Source organism: Haliotis rubra, unplaced genomic scaffold (assembly GCF_003918875.1).
Source record: "Haliotis rubra isolate DU_JTF1 unplaced genomic scaffold, ASM391887v1 Scf79, whole genome shotgun sequence".
Classification (NCBI taxonomy): Eukaryota; Metazoa; Mollusca; class Gastropoda; order Lepetellida; family Haliotidae; genus Haliotis; species Haliotis rubra.
In genome coordinates this window covers 2,134,610-2,155,763 of record NW_025767512.1, presented here as the reverse complement: position 1 = coordinate 2,155,763, position 21,154 = coordinate 2,134,610, and the positions used below count along the sequence as shown (strand labels likewise).

The 21,154-nt window shown below is 39.5% G+C and overlaps 1 protein-coding gene across 1 annotated transcript in view; it reads left to right on the top strand.

The window, feature by feature from the left end:
* Positions 1-18,707, top strand: part of LOC124261162 (octopamine receptor 1-like) — a 97,516-nt gene extending 78,809 nt beyond the window's left edge. The window contains exon 2 of the mRNA XM_046695492.1: positions 16,255-18,707. Within this exon, the coding sequence (XP_046551448.1) occupies positions 16,659-18,371 (1,713 nt within the window). The 5' untranslated portion in view covers positions 16,255-16,658 and the 3' untranslated portion in view covers positions 18,372-18,707. The remainder of the gene's footprint in view (positions 1-16,254) is intronic.
* Positions 18,708-21,154: the final 2,447 nt, after the last annotated feature.

Here is a 21,154-nt window from a genome sequence, read left to right as displayed (position 1 = left end):
CCTGCATGTTGTTGATCATATTGTCAACCCGGTCGAAATATATTAACATACTTTACTTAAAGTACATGTCAACGTATGATATAATAACTATATATAGCGAGTCTCCTGGCAACGGACGAGGGTGAGTTTGGGTCACCGCGGGTCAGAGGTGTATTGTCCTGCATCTTCTCATACCAGGTTGTGTCACTTCGGTGAGCAAGAAGCCCATGCTTGTTGGTTCGAATCCGAGACTCGAACTGATTATGCTCACCTCACTTGCTCAAATGAACAAATCAAAGAACTCACTCACTCAAGTAAACAACCCTTCTCGGTCATTTAAGTGAACAAACCAACCCACTTACTCACTCGCTCACGTAAGTGAACAAGCCACTTCACTCACTCAAGTGATCAGTCAACCTCACTCACTACAGTGAACAAGCCACCTCACTCACTTAAGTGAACAAACCAACTCATTCACTCCCTCACTCAGTCATGAACAAACCAGCTAGCTAACTCACTCACGTGAAGAAACCAACTCATTCACTCGTGTGAACAAAAACAGCTCATTCAAGTGCGTGAGTGAGTTGAGTTTTACGCCGCTTTTAGCAATATTCCAGCAATCTCACCAGAAAAAGGCTTCACACATTGTACCCATGGGGGGGGAATTGAACCGGGTCTTCGGCGTGACGAGCGAACTCTTTAACCCCTAGGCTACCCAACCGCCCTCATTCAAGTGAATGGGTTTATTTCAAACCTATTCACTCATGTGAACAAACAAACCCACTAACTCAAGTGAACAAACCAAACTCACTCACTCCCTCACTCACTCATGAACAAACCAGCTAGCTACTTCACTAACGTGCGAGGACTTCCGTCTAAAACTCCTGACACTGATAAATCGATTTTAACCGTCAGTGGTTGTGAAAAGATTTTTCTACCCAAAACACAAACAGGACACGTAAGTATACGTTAAGTAGATCATCAGAAATGCCTGTGTCTAGACGGTGTAAACGTAGACTACCCCTCTTGTTAAGATAACACCAGCGAAGAAAAGGACTCCATCCCTATCAAAGCATAAAGCATTCGAGTGAAATCTACATCACATCCTGTCAATACTACCAGTAATAGACACTGACGAGTAGCACTGGGGTGCTGACGATGAGGTATATTGACATCAGGACTATTGAAATTGCTACCTCAATTGTGATAGGTGTCTCTGCCATTGTGATGAAAACTACATTAGTTCCAATATCAGATTATTTAGAGTAGGTTATCGGAAACCCATCGCCTATTCGGACTAGTTATTATCTTATCGTAACAAAATATTGGACAGATTGAAGTGCTAAGATTTACCCATGATGTGAACTGAGATCATTCAATGGACAAATCGATAGCGAAGAGATTTTGAATATGATGTATTCCACCATGACTAAGTTGATAAATAATCATAAAACTATCAGATGGGCATGAGTATTCATTTCTTCATTTCATTATCTGTATGCATGGTACCACTTATCTTCGGTGCTGAGTGCAGGCCAACTGTGCTCTTGGTGATCAATATTTCGACAGTCTCGTCATTAGAACCAGTCGGTGAATAGACAGATAGGTATGTAATGGACGTGACCTTTGTACGATCTACACCACGGAGACGCACATTAGCCACCAGGCTATCGTCAGTTATCACCTTTATCTTGTGTTCCCTTTGCTGGAAATAAAACCCTTGTTAACACTTGTTAACGCTAGACAATCCACGAACTATGGTATATACCTCGTGCCATGTCCTTATAAACAGAACCAGACAACTAGTTTCACTAACAAATATAACATACAATGTATACCTATACCCTTACTGGAAATAAAACCCATGTTAAAACTTGTTAACGCTGGAATATCCAAGAACTATGGTATTTAAATGTACCTCGTGCAATGTTCTTTAACATTGAACCAGACAGCTAGCTTAACCAACAAATACGACATATTCCTATTGTTCCCTTGCTGGCACTAAAACCAATGTTAAAACTTGTTAACGCTAGAATATCCAAGAACTATGGTATATACATGTTCCTCGTGCAATGTTCTTTTACATTGAACCAGACAGCTAGCTTAACCAAGAAATACGACATATCCCTAATTGTTCCCTTGCGAGAAATAAAACCCTTCTTGACACTTGTTAACGCTAGACAATCCACGAACTATGATATATATCTCGTGCAATGTTCTTTTACATTGAACCAGAACACTAGTTCCACCATCCAATACGACATATTCCTAGTGGTCCCTTGCTGGAAGTAAAACCCTTGTTGACACTTGTTAACACTGGAATATCCAAGAACTATGGTGTGTACTTGTTCCTCGTGCAAAGTTCTTTTACGTTGAACTAGCTTAAAAAAAAAATATGACATATTTCTAGTGTTCCCTTGCTGGAAGTAAAACCCTTGTTGACACTTGTTAACGCCAGACAGTCCACGAGCTATGGTATATACGTCTTGTAATGTTCTTTTACTCAGAACCAGAGAATACTTAGTAGTAATACCAACACCTATACCATATGCCAAGTGTACACATGCTAGAATGAACATCTGGCGTTAGGGTAGCCTATCCGTTAAAGCGTCCGCTCGTCACGCCGAAGACCCGGGTTCGATTCCCCACATGGGTACAATGTGTGCAGCCTATTTCTGGTGTCCCCCGCCGTGATACTGCTAGAATATTGCTAAAAGCGGCGTTAAGCTCACTCACTCACTCACATATTTGGTGTAGCCATCTACGAAATAGAACCATAGAACACGCTTCAACCACAGTAGCAACGAACATACTCCTGACTGTGCGTATATTCGGTCCCGAGTTTGAATTAAACCACTTTGTATGAGATTGAAACCCAGTTTTTGGCCTTTCGACCAACCCCTTATATAGTAGGCGACCTAATAAACCACGGTTTTCAATTGTACTATTGGGACTTAAAACTTTGATTTGACGAAATTAAACTTTAGCGAGGAACGAAAAACATAATCAATCCAGCATGCATGACGTAAATTACATTCCCCGTTTAAGAATATAACCTAATGAACAGAATTGTAGGGTTCATAAAAGGAATAAAGAACACGCTATTGCGTCATGACCATTCCACGCCGAGAGCATCCTAACCGTTTCCTACGCAGGTTCTTGCTCATTTCAGCCAAGCGATATAACATGTTATCACACAATACATCTGATATAAAAGACATTTTCTGGACAGTAGAAAAGCTGTAAGATTAGCGCGATTCAATCAAGGCAAAACAGATTCAGTTTTTGTTATTTCCCATGCGTCCAATAGATCAGTGAATTATTTTCCTGCCGTTGTATCTCGCTGCTGAAACGACTATTACCTTGGTGTCAAGTTAACTAGGGACTACCGTGTTATTTCCCTTCGTCAAGACTGAAAAGTCGGACACAAGCGTTTTATGACCTTTGACATGTATTATAACTGGTCGACGTGGGCGATGAACAATGGCGGGGCTGTCTCGTCATTGAAATATACTTGTTGTAAGAAGAAGGTGATCTGGTAAAGGACACTAAGTCATTCTTCTCCGGGTGAAATATGATATTGTTCGTTGGATTGTTGTTTGACATCGAACTCAGCAATATTCCATCTATATTGACAGGAACGTCGATTATAACTGCACGTAATCACTGGATTGACTGGTCGAGACTCGATTATTTACAGACCGCCGTCATATAGCTGAGATATTGCTGAGTGCGGCGTTAAACAACAAACAAACAAACAATCAATCAAAACAGATATATCTCGAATGTTTATCAAACATCTGGTCCATTTCGGTCGCTCGTACATCGTTACTGCGGGTAGTTCCGGCATAGTCTCTACATATCATACCTTTGAGAATCAAACCCCAACTTTAGGCGTGACAGGCGTACACTTCAGCAGTCAGGACCTACGCCGGAATTAGGAACAGTAGATTTAGCACTGAGTGGTAATATTACTTTAATGCATTTCCTTGGTCATTTAATAATTTACGTTAGAGTTACGTCCCTTGGGTGAAGAATACGAGATCATGTTTAGTGGTTTACAGTTGTCGGTATCTATTTTTATATTTTAACTATGGCATGGTCCCATAAAGTTCAGATGGTTAACGACGAGTAACGATCACGTTGCGTTCCATTAATAATACAAAGTTCGAGCTACCAAAAACTTTATTGACACGTTCATATTTGTACAAGGGTAAATAACCTATACATGATTGCCCCTTTGCGAGCCTGGTACCAATTTCAAAATTAAGTTTTTGTGTTGTTATCATGACCCCGTCCGAAATTGACACGCTATATGTTTCAGTTAGTGTAACTAGTTATTGACATGCTATATGTTTCAGTTAGTGTAACTAGTTATTGCTAGATTACTATGTTCTGAGACCGATCTCGCGATTAGAAAGTTAAACTTTTTTGTTAATTACGCATGAAGGATTCCCAGCGCGTAACACCTGGATCAGTCGATCGTGTTCGAATCCCAGATACGATCCGATGGTGTCCTCCCATTTGTGAGAACTCCCAGTTGTGAGACACATTAATTAATGGTTCAGTGCACATAGGTGGTGTTACCACATCCCTACAATGAAAGTGGGATCAGCCCAGTTATTGAAGAGTACCCACAGTAGGCATAGTTCATTAATGAGTTGATTAATGAAATAGATTATCAAAGATTATATTTACACAGAAGAAATAGTTCATTAAATATTTTATTTATTCAGAAGAATATGTAATTATGATAACACATTTTTATTGACTATTATGAAGTTTGAAAGTCATTTTTGTTTAAACATATTTTATTATTTATGAAAATAAATTGGGATTGGTGAACAAGCATTACTGCTTATGTTAACACCGCTCCCATACAACATAAAATACAAAATGAAATGGAGGATGTGACGTCATCGATATTTACTTTTGCATAAATATATCTTTAAGTACATATAAATAAAGTAAGTTTCATTTAGTTACCTCCACAAGATTCATTTACATCGCAAATCAGTAATTAGCTAGGGTTAATCCATTCTATCAGACAGGGGAGTAAGGTGTGTTTTCTTTGTTAATTACCTACTCCCCTGTCTCATAACTGGGAGTCTCACAATTGGGAGTTCTCACAAATGGGAGTAGACCGATCCGATTATGATCACTGGTTTGTCGTCACTTGTGTGAACATAACTTCAAAAGTCAATAAAATATAATCATTTTGAACGAAAATTTACTTATTCTATCCCAGGTTTCTCACACTTACAATATCTTATCTTCACCAAGCCATGCTGGTCGCAAAGCAGGACAAACGTGTCAGGTGGGCAGGGTTTCTGATTATATTGTTTCACGTAATCCCATTCCATTTGTGATGTCAATCACTAGACTGTCTGGGCCAGATGTGATTATTTACGTATACATTATTCATGGAAATGGAATATTGCTGAGGGTAGCGTAAACAAACAATGAAACAAAACAGAACCCTGTATGAACATTGAGTTGATTCACTATTGGAAATAACGACATTGTGGGATGAGGTTTCATGTGATGGTGTTAGTCATGTCACGACGTGTTGGGAAATAGCATTAGTCAAACCTGAAAGCCTAATTTAGCCCTTACAAATATATGTAGTGTGGCGGATGTATTAAATGATTTCCTTTATAATCCCGGGCAGGGAAGTTCCAAGCATTTCAAGCATCTAAAAATATACCATGACCTGGTTAATTGGTGTCATTGTGCCTCGACAGCCAGGATCGAATTTGTCTGTAGGGTGCCCCATAGGTCGGTGTGTTATGTATTTGTTTCGTTTTTATCCCCTAGTCGTTTGTTCGAATCCCATATTTGTATATAGTGACCAGTACAAACATACATACTCATGTTGTAACCAGGGTTACAACATACCTACATAAATAAGTGATCCGGGTTGGACTTGATCTTAAGTAACCCATGCTTGTCGAAAGCGGCGACTATCGGGGTCCGGTAGTCAGGCTCGCTGACTTGGTTGACACGTGTCATCGTATCATCGTGCTGTCGAGCACTCGATTGTGCGGTCCAGACTCGATTATTTACAGGCCGCCGCCATATAGCTGGAATATTGCTGAGTGCGGTGTAAAACTGAACTCACTCACTTATTGATGTATCGGGTGGTCAGGCTTGGTAATTTGGTTTATTGTATGTCATCGTACCCCAATTGCATGGAGAATCATGCTCATAATGTCAATCACTGGATTATCTCGCCCAGATCCGAGTCTTCGTAATGCCCGAATATTGTAGGGGCGGTGGGGTAGCCTAGTGGTTAAAGCGTTCGCTCGTCACGCCGAAGACCCGGGTTCGATTCCCCACATGGGTGCAATGTGTGAAGCCCATTTCTGGTGTCCCCCGCCGTGATATTGCTGGAATAGTGCTAAAAGCGGCGTAAAAGCAAACTCACTCACTCACTCACTCGAATATTTTTGCGTTAAACAACTAACAAAAGTCATAATCAGTCAATATTTGAAGTTTTTGAAGGATATGAATAACATTTGACTATTCCATTGTCTTTAGCAGATTTTTAACATCTGAAAAGTTGTCATGCTTGTTGGGTCGGTCCGTCGTGCAGGTGATCGATATCATGAGCTACATACCACCCCGTGGAAATATTAATAACCCGCCATCAATCAAATCCGATATCGTATACACAACGTATGTTTGGCTGATCAATAAATCAATATGTACGGTGACCGCAATATGAACCTCAGATCTCATCACATCTATATAAAAATACAGAGGGGCGATTATTGCAAAGATATACACAAAGCAATCAGACTCAAGGCAAAGCACGTAATTTGATACAAGTGATTACATGAAAGTAGTCTAAGACACTTTTCAAGGTATTCATGAAGAATTCATGCAGTTCGCCTGCCCATGATTCTCAGTGGAACAATTTAAGCATGTCACTGATATGCAAGAAAACATGTTCCGGCGATACAATTATTGATAACAGAATTTAATAACAAAAAGGCACATGTTTTCCCCAAACCGATATGAATATTTCATGCCTAAGGGTATCATAGGGAGTGAATAAAAGCCATGTGTGATGAACGCTAATTTATTACAAAGAACGCATCGCGTGAAACCCAACAGAAACCTTTTTGATGAGTACGTCAACAAAAAGTTTCATATAATCTATTGAGATTAAAAGGACGTTTCTGCATTTTCACACTCTGTCTCCAGAGCAAGCTCGGTCAAGCGTTTCTGAAATCACATCAGTCAATTCCTTCCAGGACTTCGACGTTAGAATTTCCCTTTTCAGGAAACACGTCGACTTCAGGAACATCGCTTTCCTGTGGGTTTTTTTCGAATGAAATCAGCTGGCAAAAACACAACTTCATTCAATTACATTCACTTACACAATTAAACTGAAATAACCGCCGTCAAATACCATCGAAATTACAGAAACAATAAGGTTAACGTCTTTTCAACATTGATTCTAAATGTAACTGACAATTTAAAACCCGGAAATTCATTTTTTGTAACACTAGAAGAAAAACCCTGATTCTCGCCACTCGTAAACTCTTTGGAAAGCAGATGGTAGGGGCCCGTCCGGAAGCGTTGGTCATTAATTATTAACGGTGTTCCGTTAGGAAACTGTGATTTCTATGCCTAGTCGCCTTTCCAGCATTATGCTTCGTGGCAAATACACCTCAAAGAAAAGAAAATTGTTCCTTTAATGGATCGCTTCCGTTGTTTGAAAAGAAGTGTGCAAGTATAACGAGTGTGTTGGTTTCTTATCTGGCGGCAGTAAATATGTAAATATGCCTTCATATTGTTTCTTTCCAGCCCGTACACTGAAATGTTAGCATTGAGTTACTTCTTGGAAGAGTCTGTGTAGATTAATAAGGATGCTCCATCAGAGGAGTGATGTGTGTACAGCCAGTCATCTATTTATGTTAAAAGGCACAATAGACATTCAAATCGTTTCTGTTGCCAGACAAATTAACGTTTAAATTTGGAAACCATTTAGCTTTGTTATTTATGGTGTGATTATGATGTCATATCCACCTTAGGATAAATAGCATCATGCCCGCTGCTTCTTGCAACTTTTGTATGAGAAAATACCACTGGCAACAATACATCTGCATAGGAGAAAAATGTGAGTGGCACGTACTCGCAATTTAAAACATAACACATTTTCATCTTCGCATAGAGGTTTTTCTTTTCAGGTTCTCAGAACATACCTAAAATAACAATATATCTCATTACAAACTAACCGAAAAGAAATGTAACCCATGCCAATATGTCAAGGCCTAACGTACTAAAGCTCTGTTTATCTAAGAGCACTTAGCACTGAAGTCCATGGAGGTATAACAATTCTCTCCAAATAGCCGACATTGTTTTTCCAGTGTTTCTTTTTGACCCGTGAAGATCTGGGTTAGAATTGGTCTTCAGTAACCCATGTTTGTCGTAAGAGGCGACTAACCAGATCGGTTGGTCAGGCTCGCTGACTTGGTTGACACATGTCATCGTATCCCAATTGTGATGATCGATGCTCATGCTTTTGATCACTGGATTGTCTGGTCAAAACTCGGTTATTTACAGACCGCACAATTCATGTATGGTGATGGGTTCATTTCACTTCCATGGTGGCCTTTATTTTAGCCTGGTAGTTAAAGCGTTCATTCGTCACGCCGAAGACCCGGGTTCGATTCTTCACATGGGTACAACGTGTGAAGCCCATTTCCGTTGTCACCCCGCCGCGATATTGCTGGAATATTGCTAAAAGCGGCGTAAAACTAAACTTACTGACTCGATCACCCTTTTTTTATTACCCCCTATAAACACACGCTATTAGGATCGAATATATTCACGGACGATGAAAGAAATTTCGCAGGCAAATACCCTAAGTGCCTTAATCAACACAGAAGACTGCTTCTTTAGATTAAGAAGAAATCGAGAATCCATATTCGAACATGTAATACCCCAATGCTACATGAACGTGTCCTACGTCTACATTCTTCGTCTATCGCTTGTCGATTGATAAGATAGTGCTTGTTACTGCCAAAGGATAATGGCACTGGCATTAGTTCCACGACATAATAGGCCAGAGCTTGTCACTCGCGCGGAAATGGTGACGAATCAATTTCATGATATACAGGAACATAGCGGAGTTACGTTGACCCTATGAATGGCATTTACATATTAATGTCTTCAAGACGGAACAGAACCTACGACGAGTTTGTGAGGTTTGCCATTGTCTTCATCTCATTGTTTCCTTGACCGTCGCCTTGAAAGAATAGTTTGTTTGTTTGTTGTTTGATGTCACGCTCCGCAATGTTCCAGCTTTATGGCGGTCTTTAAATAATTGACTCTGGACCAACCAATCAAGTGATTGACAAATGCACATCGATCTACGCAATTTGGATGAGGACATGCATCAATTCACAAGACAAAAAACGTAATTTACAAAAATTTACAATGTGTAAACTTCAGATTTACAAACATTACAAACCTTGTAATTATGATATTTACAAAGCTTGTAATTATTTTGTTAATCTCATATTTCAAATTTGTAAATGTATCGTAAAATATATCTTTACAAAATTATATATATCTTGTAAATCTCATCATTTCAAGACATTTACAAGCTTGTAAATGTAGACTATTTTTGCAGTGCAACGAAGTCACCAATCCTGACCAGCCGATCGCGTCAGTGGCATAATAAATCACGCTCCCAGGTGTTTTTTGTGTTGAAAATCTATCCATGATACAAATGTAACAAATGACAGTCGCCGATTAAAAATGACAGGTCATGTCGTGTTTAATTGCGGCTTCTAACCAATTAACTGGCACTGCTCGCTATTATGCACAGTGCAAGGTTGAAATACTGAATACAATAGTAGCAGAATGCCTAGATAATTGCTGGATGATTAATTCCATGATAAATGTTTTGACGTTTTCTGTTTGATAATTCCAATTTGCAATATTTCTGCTTGTTTGGCCTAGCACCACGTGGAAACAGACGACGCACGCAAAGGCCAATCATGTTTGTTTTTTGTAATGGCACCCAATATTCGCACCACTCAAAATGTAAAACCAGTCAATAAAATATGACCCACTTTTTGCTGACGTCATCATTTAAAACAGGCAATCAGTCAAATCTTGAACAACTAATTCCCTTCAGCATATGTTCCCTTATTTCACTCATTCAGTATATTTTTCGAATGGAATGAAATCCTGAACGGAAAATGCACTTTTCATAAGTTTTTTATTCAAAATACATCGAATTCATCACAATATTCAGATTTAAATCTCTCTAACTCCAGGCGTTAAAGCATGATGCGATTAAACGCTCGAAGGGTTTTAGTGGTTATCGTGTTTCTAATGCAGACATTGACATTTGTAATCTCGCCATATAGTAATGGTGTATCGATATTCCGTGGTCGGCAGTTGTCATCAGAGTAATAATATCACAGCTTTCCTCCAATCCAATCAGATCGATACGAGAATTATCGATCTCTTTATTGACCTATATCAACAAAATACTTGGGAACAGGGCCACGAGGGACGAGACATGAGCCAATAAACGACAAGATACGCAACAGGATAATAAACGTATCACTTTTTGCAGTGATCTATGTCGATTGCCGTGACCTTCAACATAACAAGGTCATACGTTACGTCTCGTCAAATAGTCTGACTGCCAGGGATGGTTTAAATGAGTACACCGGGCTCTTGTAAGGCGTTACAACGTCTATGAAATTCTGAATATTAGGATATGGTCGAAATACAATTTAGGGTTTGCACTCGTTTTAAAAATATAACGTTTTATAAAATAAGCTTAAGGTTATTGCATCAGTAGTTTCTGTGCTTTATTGAGGCATTTGATTTTATTAGCATCTATTTGGTGATCAAATTGACAATTACGTTAACGATACATTAGTCTGTTTCTTAGGATGCGTGAAGTTTGAAAAAAGATATTCATTTATTCACAATACAATTTTAAAGGGACTCACCAGTTCACAAGAAATATTTCTTTTCTTTAGCAATGGTGTTTATGATACAGGTAGAGTCTTTGCCGTTTAAATGGATTGAGGGGTTGAGTGAATATGGTATTACGCCGTTTTTGGCAATACGAAACCAAATCAAGACTAAATTGCCCACACATTGTTACCTAGTAGGGAAAGGAACACGGGCCTACGGCTTCCACACGAGGCTACTCTGCCACCTTAACTCAGAAGAATGATAAAGTCAGTCGTTTAAAAAGAAATCAACATTTTTTAAAAATAAAGTTTTTGTTTTTCAGTTTTGTTCGGAGATAAATTGAACATTTGAAATCTCAGTTCAATTTAGCGCCTAAACTCTGCAGACAAAATTGCTGCGGGTGGAAAACATGGCATGTTTAGCTCCAAATAATGCACTAAATGCAACAATACAACTACCTGGAAACTTCCCCTTTAAATTCATTCTCGAAACAGGGTTCAACTACGAGGAACTATATATAATTCGAAACAGCGTTCAACTACGGGGAACTATATATAATCCGTTCCATCAGTTTGAAATCATACACATTAGGTAGCATCTGCCATTCAAATTGACGTAGTTGAAAAGGATTTAGCGCATAACGTGCTAACAACCTTGATTGAGACGTAATGTCAAGGACACGGTCAAGTGACTGGTTCGTACAGTCTCGAGGTCTGCTTGGGAGGATAGCATACAAGGTTAACTATATTGCAATACCGTTTTATTTGTTAGTATTCTATTGCAGCCATAGTCATTACGGTTCAAAACTCCTTCTCAACGAGGCGGCGAAGGTCAAGGTCAACGCCAGCCCTGAATTGATGTAGTGCCGGTTTAATGGGCTTTCCAGTCAATTCACTATGTACTTGGCACATTAAGTCATCTAAAGACATGACCTAGTGTAATGCTCATGGTTATCAATACGCGATCACGCCCACAACCATGTATCCTAAGTATTAATTCACGAGAGTATCCTTTCACGCTATCGACGTAATGGTCTTTGCACTGTACACAATTACGTTACGCCAATGGGTTTTTAACAAAGAACATATTCTGACAGAAAGATCACCACCGGAAACCCCTACATTTGCAAGCATCTCTGAGTAGATGCATCATGGACACAACCTCATCTTGGTAAATGGCTTTAAAGAAACGTCATTCCGTTGTCAGGATGTCGTGGTCTCCATAATGAAGGTCTGCTCGAATAGATTTTGTTTCAGGCTGACGAGGACCGGTAGGGTTTTGTTTTTGTAGGTAAAGCGTTCGCTCGTCACGCTGAGGACTCGGGTCCGATTCCCTACATGGGTACAATATGTGAAGCCCATTTCTGGTGTCCCTTGCCCTGATAGTGCTGGAATATTGCTAAAAGCGGCGTAAAGCCAAACTCACTCACTCACGTAAAGTTGGAATCTTGCCAACGACAACAACACACCCATAGACGTTACCACAGTGGTAGCAACGACATCATTTAAAGAGCGAGGTTCTGTGCTGGGGAGACATTAATAGCTGGATAATGCCAGTGCAGTCAAAGACAGTTGTATCGAAGTTCATGTACTCACTCGTCATCATCGTCGTCGTCGTCGTCGTCGTCGTCGTCATCATCATCATCATCATCATCATCATCATCATCATCGTCATCGTCATTGTCTCTGATGGCCACATACCTACCATAGATCGTGTTAAAACCTTTACTGAGACATTGCATGTTATAACCTCGATCGCCCACCGTATGAGCATGAGTGAAATCGTGATAAATAGAGTCTGTCCGATAGTACCTAATAACTTGTGAAATGTAAACCCCCAAAGGCTGAAGTTATTGGAATATTGCTCGACATGAAGGAAACACATTATGGAAACATGAAGAAAACCTTCATTAAATATGATCTCCGTGTATACGTTCTCCCAGACTCGCTACAATGATCACAATCGTAGTAACGTACAAATACCATTAACTGATTGCCTTCACAACTGTCTATAACAATCCACTGTGTACAAACACCCTTCCCTAACTCACCCTCCCATTCTAACCATCCTTTCCCTCCACGCAATGCCACAGCCTTCTCCACGCAATGCAACAACCTTTCCTACTTAACTGTACCTGACTGGATATAGTTATGCTGTGAAAAGGCTCAACTTGAATCACAGCGGACATTAATCCTAAACGGTTTAGATACGCTCCGATATGTATTGATGATGAAGTAGAAAGAGCCAAATTGCTATTTCAATTTGTTTGGGTTAACAAAGGCACACTTATGTCTCGTTCACATGATGCTGAGGAAAGGTGTGAGTGAAATTATGTATCTCCAAAAAGCAGTACAGACGTTGTTGTCACTTCCTCAGTGCGAGATCATAACATACAAAACTAGTTACAACAAAGTATCACACGAGTACATGATTCAGGGAAGAAATACATGATTACGTGCCACAACACCGTAAAACTAAGTCCAAGCGAGTAAAATCTGATGCGACATATTATTAGCAAGATCACGTTGTTCTCATTTCCTCTGGGCGAGATCATATACTCCTCTCAAAAAATTAAGCAACAAGTATTTTTTAAGTGTAATATCTTTATGAATCTCGGCATGTTACTGACAGGTAAATATTCAAAGAACACATAGCCTATAGTGACTGTCATATTGATTTATCTGATAACATTGATAACATCCCCCGAACACAACCACCCTCAGAAACAACATGCAAAATGTGTGGCATGAATGTGCTCCACTCTTCACACATGCACCCTAATCGGTGTAAACCTATTTGTAATCATTCCTCTGGTACAGCAAGGGTGTCCTAACTTCATTTGTATGGATGATAATGGTCGTCCATGGATCATAATGCCCGAGAAAGAGTTGTTAATGATGTTGTTTAGATCAACAACATCACACATATCGACTGGCCTGCAAGGTCACCTGATCTTAATCCCACTGAACATGCTTGGGACATTATTGGAAGTAGTGTTTACGGTCTCCATCTTCACCCCCAGACTCTGGATGAACTTGAACAGGCGTTACAGAGAGAATGGCAGAACATTCCACAACAGCAACTTTAAAGGCTCATTTGGTCAATGCAAAGACGTGTAGAAGCTTGCATTCGTGCTCATGATGGTCACACGCGTTACTGGACACAGCTTCACTGTCCCAAACTGACTTGAACTTTAATTTTAACATTTTGCTCCATCAATGCAGCACATTTTGCACGACTGTTTCACGGGTACATGCTTTTGATGATTTGTAAGTCTGCTATTACTCATTACCATTTCATTTTGTTAATCTTGTGTACATATGGTTCACCTTTTTATTGCATCATGCCATGAAATTTCAATAAATGAAAATGTAATGGGACTAAACATTTGTGTTGCTTAACATTTTGTGAGGAGTATATAATGAAAAGTTTGCCTTCAGAGGTGTTCTAAAACATAGATTAAGGAGGAACATTTTCTCTTATATTTGAAGGAAGTGTTAAGTCCTACTGTGATTGATATTTGATGGTGAGATTCAATTACAACATGTGTTAGCTACCGTTTTATTGGTTGTAGCTTAGTCCTTTGGTGGGGGCTCAGGTCGCTGTAAAGAGTTGCGGCCCTTGGGCACATAAGAACCCTATAATTGTGGGTTCTAATTCCGATTCTCCCTGACTTTGTTCCTAGGTTTGCAGCATCATACCAGTGCATGGTACGTAAAGTTTAGATTGGACCTAACAAACCCTTATGAAGCAGGTAAAGCATATGCACAGATTCGAACATGGTACGACATCATGGTACAACAGGGACAACATGTTACAACACAGATAATATGATGCATCGCAGACAGCATGACAACATGGTAAATATGGACAACATGCTACAACATGGACAACATCTTGCATCACAGACACTATGATACAACATGGACAACATCTTGCATCACAGACACTATGATACAATATGGACAACATGTTGCATCACGGGCAACATGCTACAATATGGACAACATATTGCATCACAGACGACATGATAGAATACGGACAACATGGTACAACACAGCCAACATGTAGCATCATAGACAACGCGGACAACATGTGACATCACAGACAACATAGTACAGCACAGAAACAACGTGTATCACGGACAACATGGTAAAACATGGGCAATATGGTACATCACAGACAACATGGTACAGCATGGGACAACAAGGTACAGTATGGGACAACATGGTACAACACAGATAACATCGTGCGTCACAGCCAACACGGTACAACACAGACAGACAACATGTATTCATGACACAGCAAACATAGCCCAACATGGCACAACACAAAAAGTGTGATATAAAACAGACACCATAGCAACCACAGCAAAACATAGTAAAAAATATAAACATGCATGATACAACAAACATGGTTCATCACAGATACACACGATTCAATACAGTAAAGAACGTTTAACATGAAAACAGAACAACACGAGACATGATACAAGTAATACATGATTACCCAGTAAAACATGCCACAACAAGGTAAAACTAAGTGCAAGTGCGCAAAATATGATACCTCGTAAAAATACAGGATTCCCCAGATCACCCGATAAAACATGAAACAAACACTCAACACTGGAACAAGGCTCTAGTTCTTCCTTGAATCCTTTGAATTTCACCCTCACGTAAAACACACCGCAACGCAAGAATATTCAAAGTATCAATTTTGCAAACGTAATTAAAAACATAAATTGGTTCATACTTTTTTACGGCGTAAGCAATCTCCCGATGACTATTTCCGTTCAAAATTACCAAAAATGATGACCCACGTCCTTTAGACATTCTAGAACATTATCGTGTAATGCAAAACTTTTACCATTGAATCTCCATGCTCGTTGCCCAGTGCCTCGCCTTCCTTCATGTCCTTTCTTCGCTCTGTATTGATCTTGGACGAATGAGGCACTCATGGGCAGCTGACACCGCTTGCTCGCAGCTCTGTAGTACAGAGTAGCCTCGTCTTGCTAGCTATTGGATCGGTTGGTGCCGTTAGGAAACAAGTGTCGCACTTTACTTATTACTTTCAAACGCGATGGAGGTTGGTTTCCACTTTTTGTTTTCCTTGCTGCTGTTAATGTCAGGAGTCAGGTTGTTGAATGTGGAGATGAACGTTTGTCCAAATGTCGACTGAATGTTTGTAAATATATCACATTCCCTTTTTCGCATATAAATGTTGATTGTTGAACTTTCGATTTCAGCCACGTGTGATTGGATTCATTTGTTGTTTATCATCTTGTATAAAGGTTAACATGTATGTTTTATCCCCTTCCAGAAGCTGCTGCTGAAAACACAGAAGAAGACAGGAATTAGTGCTTGAGGAGACGTCTAACCCTACAGTGGTTTGGATGTAAATACATATATCATGGCTAACGTGAAGAGAAAGGGAAAGTTCAGAAAGGATGTCACAGGGACAGGCCTGTACGCCACCTAAATTACCAAAGGCTGCCTGAGGATAATCCCACTCTATTGTGCTATTAAAGGATTTGTGGTCAGAATATGACGAGACTGAACGGTCCCATGAACATTGCATTTACACGACCAGACAGTCTTTATTACCATGTCGTAAGGTGATGTACGGAGTATGACAGCAACACCTTGTGAAGTGCATATTGAACTTCATTGTCAAGACACTTACATCATATACCTGGAAGGGGAACTACTCATCTCGGGATTCTGATGGAGGGGTTTTCGTATCTGTCAATCGAAGAGGAAAACAGGGACAATGTGGCCTTTCCCCCTGGGGACAACAAGACTGATAGATGCATTAACATCACCGTATCTCTCCCGATCCCCCCTTTAGACGCCGGATTAGTGTTCTCAAGTTTATTACTTGGCGTTATTATATTTATGGTGATATTTGGAAATTGCTTGGTCGTAGCAGCAGTGTTAACAACGCGAAAACTGCGGACTGTTACCAATATCTTCATAGTCAATTTGGCTTGTGCAGACCTGCTCCTTGGGGTGTTTGTGTTGCCGTTTTCAGCAGCCTTAGAGGTCCTTGATGTTTGGGTGTTTGGGGTAGCATGGTGTCACATATGGCTAGCCATTGATGTTTGGTTATGCACAGCATCTATTCTAAATCTTTGCTGCATCAGCTTTGACCGTTACCTCGCCATAACGCGGCCTATGAAATACCCAGGTTTAATGTCATCGAAAAGAGGGAAACTTCTCGTAGCATTCATTTGGGCTGTCTCGTTCTTGATTTGTTTTCCTCCTCTTATCGGGTGGAACGAAGGAGGGGAAGTTCCTTTTGAACCTCCACCTGATTTTGACAGCAATGTGTCGTATATTGACTTGGATGAGGATTCAAATGGTACGTTTTTCATTGGAACACAATTCACTATTTGGAATATTACTCCAACTGCGGAAAGCACAGAAGATTCATGTGTTGTGGAGCCATATGAGTGTGAACTCACCAATGCTCAAGGATACAGAATTTACGCTTCCATGGGTTCGTTCTACGTACCTATGTTGGTTATGGTGTTTTTCTATATCAGGATTTACCGTGCTGCTGTGAAAACCATTTCAGCGTATGAAAAAGGAGTGCTTACAACCAAAACATCGAAGGAAACGAATAGTTTAAGTAGGGAAAACGCCGTGACCTTGCGTGTTCATCGTGGAGGTAGTTGTGCTGCAAGCAAACCATCTGTTTCCAAGTCAGCAAGTTCGGAGATGTCCCCAACAAAATCGAACGAATACTCATCCTTAAAGAGGGAGAGATCATTCCAAAGTGAGCCCTACACTCACCATTCGCCAGTAACGAAACCCAAATACCACCGCCGCTTCCGAAAGTATCAAAATTATTCCCAAAATGGAAATGCAAACGGTCAGAAACGAACAGAGAGATGCAGTGATCGCGGCTCTCTGTCAGTTGAAAGTAACGGTGTGGACGCCAAGAAAGCTGAGAAAGAAAGGCGGAAAGATTTGAACGGAACGCGTATTCGCTTCATGGTGAATGGCCAGTCGATGAGCGCCTTGAATAGACGCACGGCTGCGATTCAACAAAAACAGGGTAAAAATCTAAAAAATCATATGAGGAAGTTCAACCGCGAGAAGAAAGCAGCCAAGACGTTAGCAATTATTGTTGGAGCTTTCATTTTGTGTTGGCTTCCCTTCTTTACAATCTACCTGGTCGGTGCTTTTTGTGAGGAATGTATTCCTGCATTGCTCTTCTCTGTGTTCTTCTGGCTTGGTTATTGCAACTCTGCCATCAATCCATGTGTTTATGCTCTCTTTTCAAGAGACTTTCGTTTCGCCTTCCGAAAACTCTTAACAATCCGTCGCTCGAAAAAACTTTTGAACAAGTCAAATTCTGAGCCAATTTCAATGCAAGTGCATCAGATCCAAGCAACAGCGTGTAACTATAGTGAAAGTTTGTCAGAGAGCTGACAACCCATTGGACGTTTCTGTTCCAGACCAATTTGCAAACCGTATATGGAGAGAAATTCTGATTGATACTGTCCGCTGGAAGTCCGGATAGAGACAATCAAATTAAAATGTCTCACCAGCTATTACGACTGACAGTCGGTGGTTACGTGTTATTAAGAAAGCCGGTGAATTCTACACGTGTTTGGCCTTAAGTCTCACAGGTCGAACAGAAACGTTTTGCTAACTTTCAATATATTCTGCCAATGAACGATATTACTTGTATGTGTTATGCACTCATGTTGACTATGACCTCGACTGCTGTGTGATGTCAGTGGTATGAAATAATAAATTTTAAAAAGGAAATAGTGTTAATTGGACGTAATGATTGATAACTTTATTGGGCTATCAGAATCAATGTTTCAGTCAGTACACTGATCAAGTTGCATTCGGTAACTCCAGATAGCTCAGTATTATCTTGTCAAATGACCTTTATGCCTGACATAAAATACTTCCAATTTCGACTGAAATTCATATGCCAGTCCGAAATTATTTTATAGCCACCTTGTTGACGATGTAGGCCAAACCCAGATTCTTCTTGATACAAAATGTTTGAGAAAAATGCACAAAAAATAGAAGTGTGATCTGAAATTGTGTAAATTGGATTTTTTTTTATAATTTAATTGTTTCTAAAGGACGTTGCGACATTTCGTTGCTACAACAGATAGAAAAGAAACAAACAAGGAACAGATATTACCATGTATCTTTACAGTTCATAGGCATGACAAACCCTTAACGAAGCTTTGAGCATATGCGCTTTCCTTGTTTTCGAATCTGATCCGTTCTAGTATTATTGTCTTTGAATATTCTTTCAGTCAGAATTGTACAAAAAATTAAAATGAAAGCGATCAAAACGTGCATGTCTTTTAAACTTTATCAGACAATCGCTTTTCAATTCATTGTCAAATGCAATGAAGCAGGGCAGACCTCCGTGACTAAAAAAGCTGACATCAGTAAGATCTTTTGCTCGTAATTTGATCCCAGCTTCTTCTGACTCTCTCAATCTCTATTATGCATGGATAATAACACATACGTTTTTCAATCTCGATATGACATTAACATTTAAATCAAACAGGTCGATTGCACTATGACGGTCTTAGTTAAGGATCACGCAAGCTAACACGACGTGGTTCTTGTTATGTATGCATCAATGAGGTAGCCGAGAAAGGATCAAAAGCTTATATTTCCCAGTGACCTGTTTCATAACAGTCATCAGTCATGCATTTAGGATCATCGAGTTCTGCATGGGTTCTACGTTCACTAATGGACTGTATTCATGAAGCTACGCTCCCTACTCCATTGTGTATGCAGACAACTGCGTGCCTTAATTGACAATAAGGAACAAGGATGAAGTTGCTGTAAGACGTTACATATGTGAAAACCATGCATATTTTCCTGTTTATTTAGGTTTCCCCACAAATGTTGCAAGTATCATATCAACATAACTCTACTTCAATTGAATCTATTTATACATTATTATCAAAACATTTACTATAAGTGGTACGGTAGTGTATGGGTATTCACAAAACACAAAGTGCCTTTATGTAAACTTCATAACTAATGAATAATGTGACTATAAATTTGCCAACTAAATAATGTAGGTAATGCGAAAATGTTTCCCAGTCTTTTTCCAATCCGGGGTCATAGATAATGCTGAAATGGAAGTAAAAAGTGCAAACTTTTGTTTCAAGTACGTCTACTGTTGCGGCTTTATCGAACCTCCAATAACAATGACATCTGCATGAGTCGTTATGTTGCACTTCAAGCTGTTCAGTGTTGCTTTGCCAGTTGACAGACGTAAAGTCAAATATGCCTGTGGACGTCAATAATAGTTTTTATCAACTTTAACATTTTACGAAGATCTTAAAATTTGATGTAAATAATTAAAGGGTAATTAAATTGTTTTACCTTTGAGGACATTACTCGGATTAATTACTAGATGTTTGTGGCGTTTTTGTGTTTCAGAAAAGTAAAAGGTCATACACATATATATATATATATTAGTCTGCAACGGGAAAATGTCATATTGTAGTCGTTGAAAAGACCACTGTTTAATATTTGCAGATTTATCCAACTTTTATATGTTTTGCTTTGATGTTCTACGTTTAGATATATTTTGCAAAGTTTTTAATATTGACTGAGACAGTAACATTATCAAACGATGCTCATAAAAGCGTTGTTACTTTCTTGTCATAATATACTGTACATATATGTTATAGAGTTAATGGAGCATGAGAGGAAGTCTCTTTAAATGATTTTCTGAAATATGTTTAAAACACGTGCTGATGTCGTTTCGACAAACGACACTCTGGCTGTCTTGGTAACCTTTACGTGAACATCTGATAGTTGCGCGACTGTTACGAAATAGAAATGTTATCCAAGGTCAATATATGTCACAATATGGTTTCATCGAATTAATCACTTGTTGACCGTCTCCTCGTATCAGCTACCTAAATTTAAAAGAGTTTTCATGCAGTTACAAGGGCGGTGGGCTAGCCTTAGTGGTTAAAGCGTTCGCTCGTCACGCCGAAGCACGGGTTCGATTCCCCACATGGGTACAATGTGTGAAGCCCATTTCTGGTGTCCCCTGCCCTATTATTGCTGGAATATTGCTAAGTCCAGCGTAAAACCAACTCACTCATAAAGGATGCAAATATCTCACGGGTAGATAGAGGCTCTTACACATTTCTGCAAATAAAGTAGTCACATTTTAGATAAAATAATGTGAATATTCATTGTTATTGATT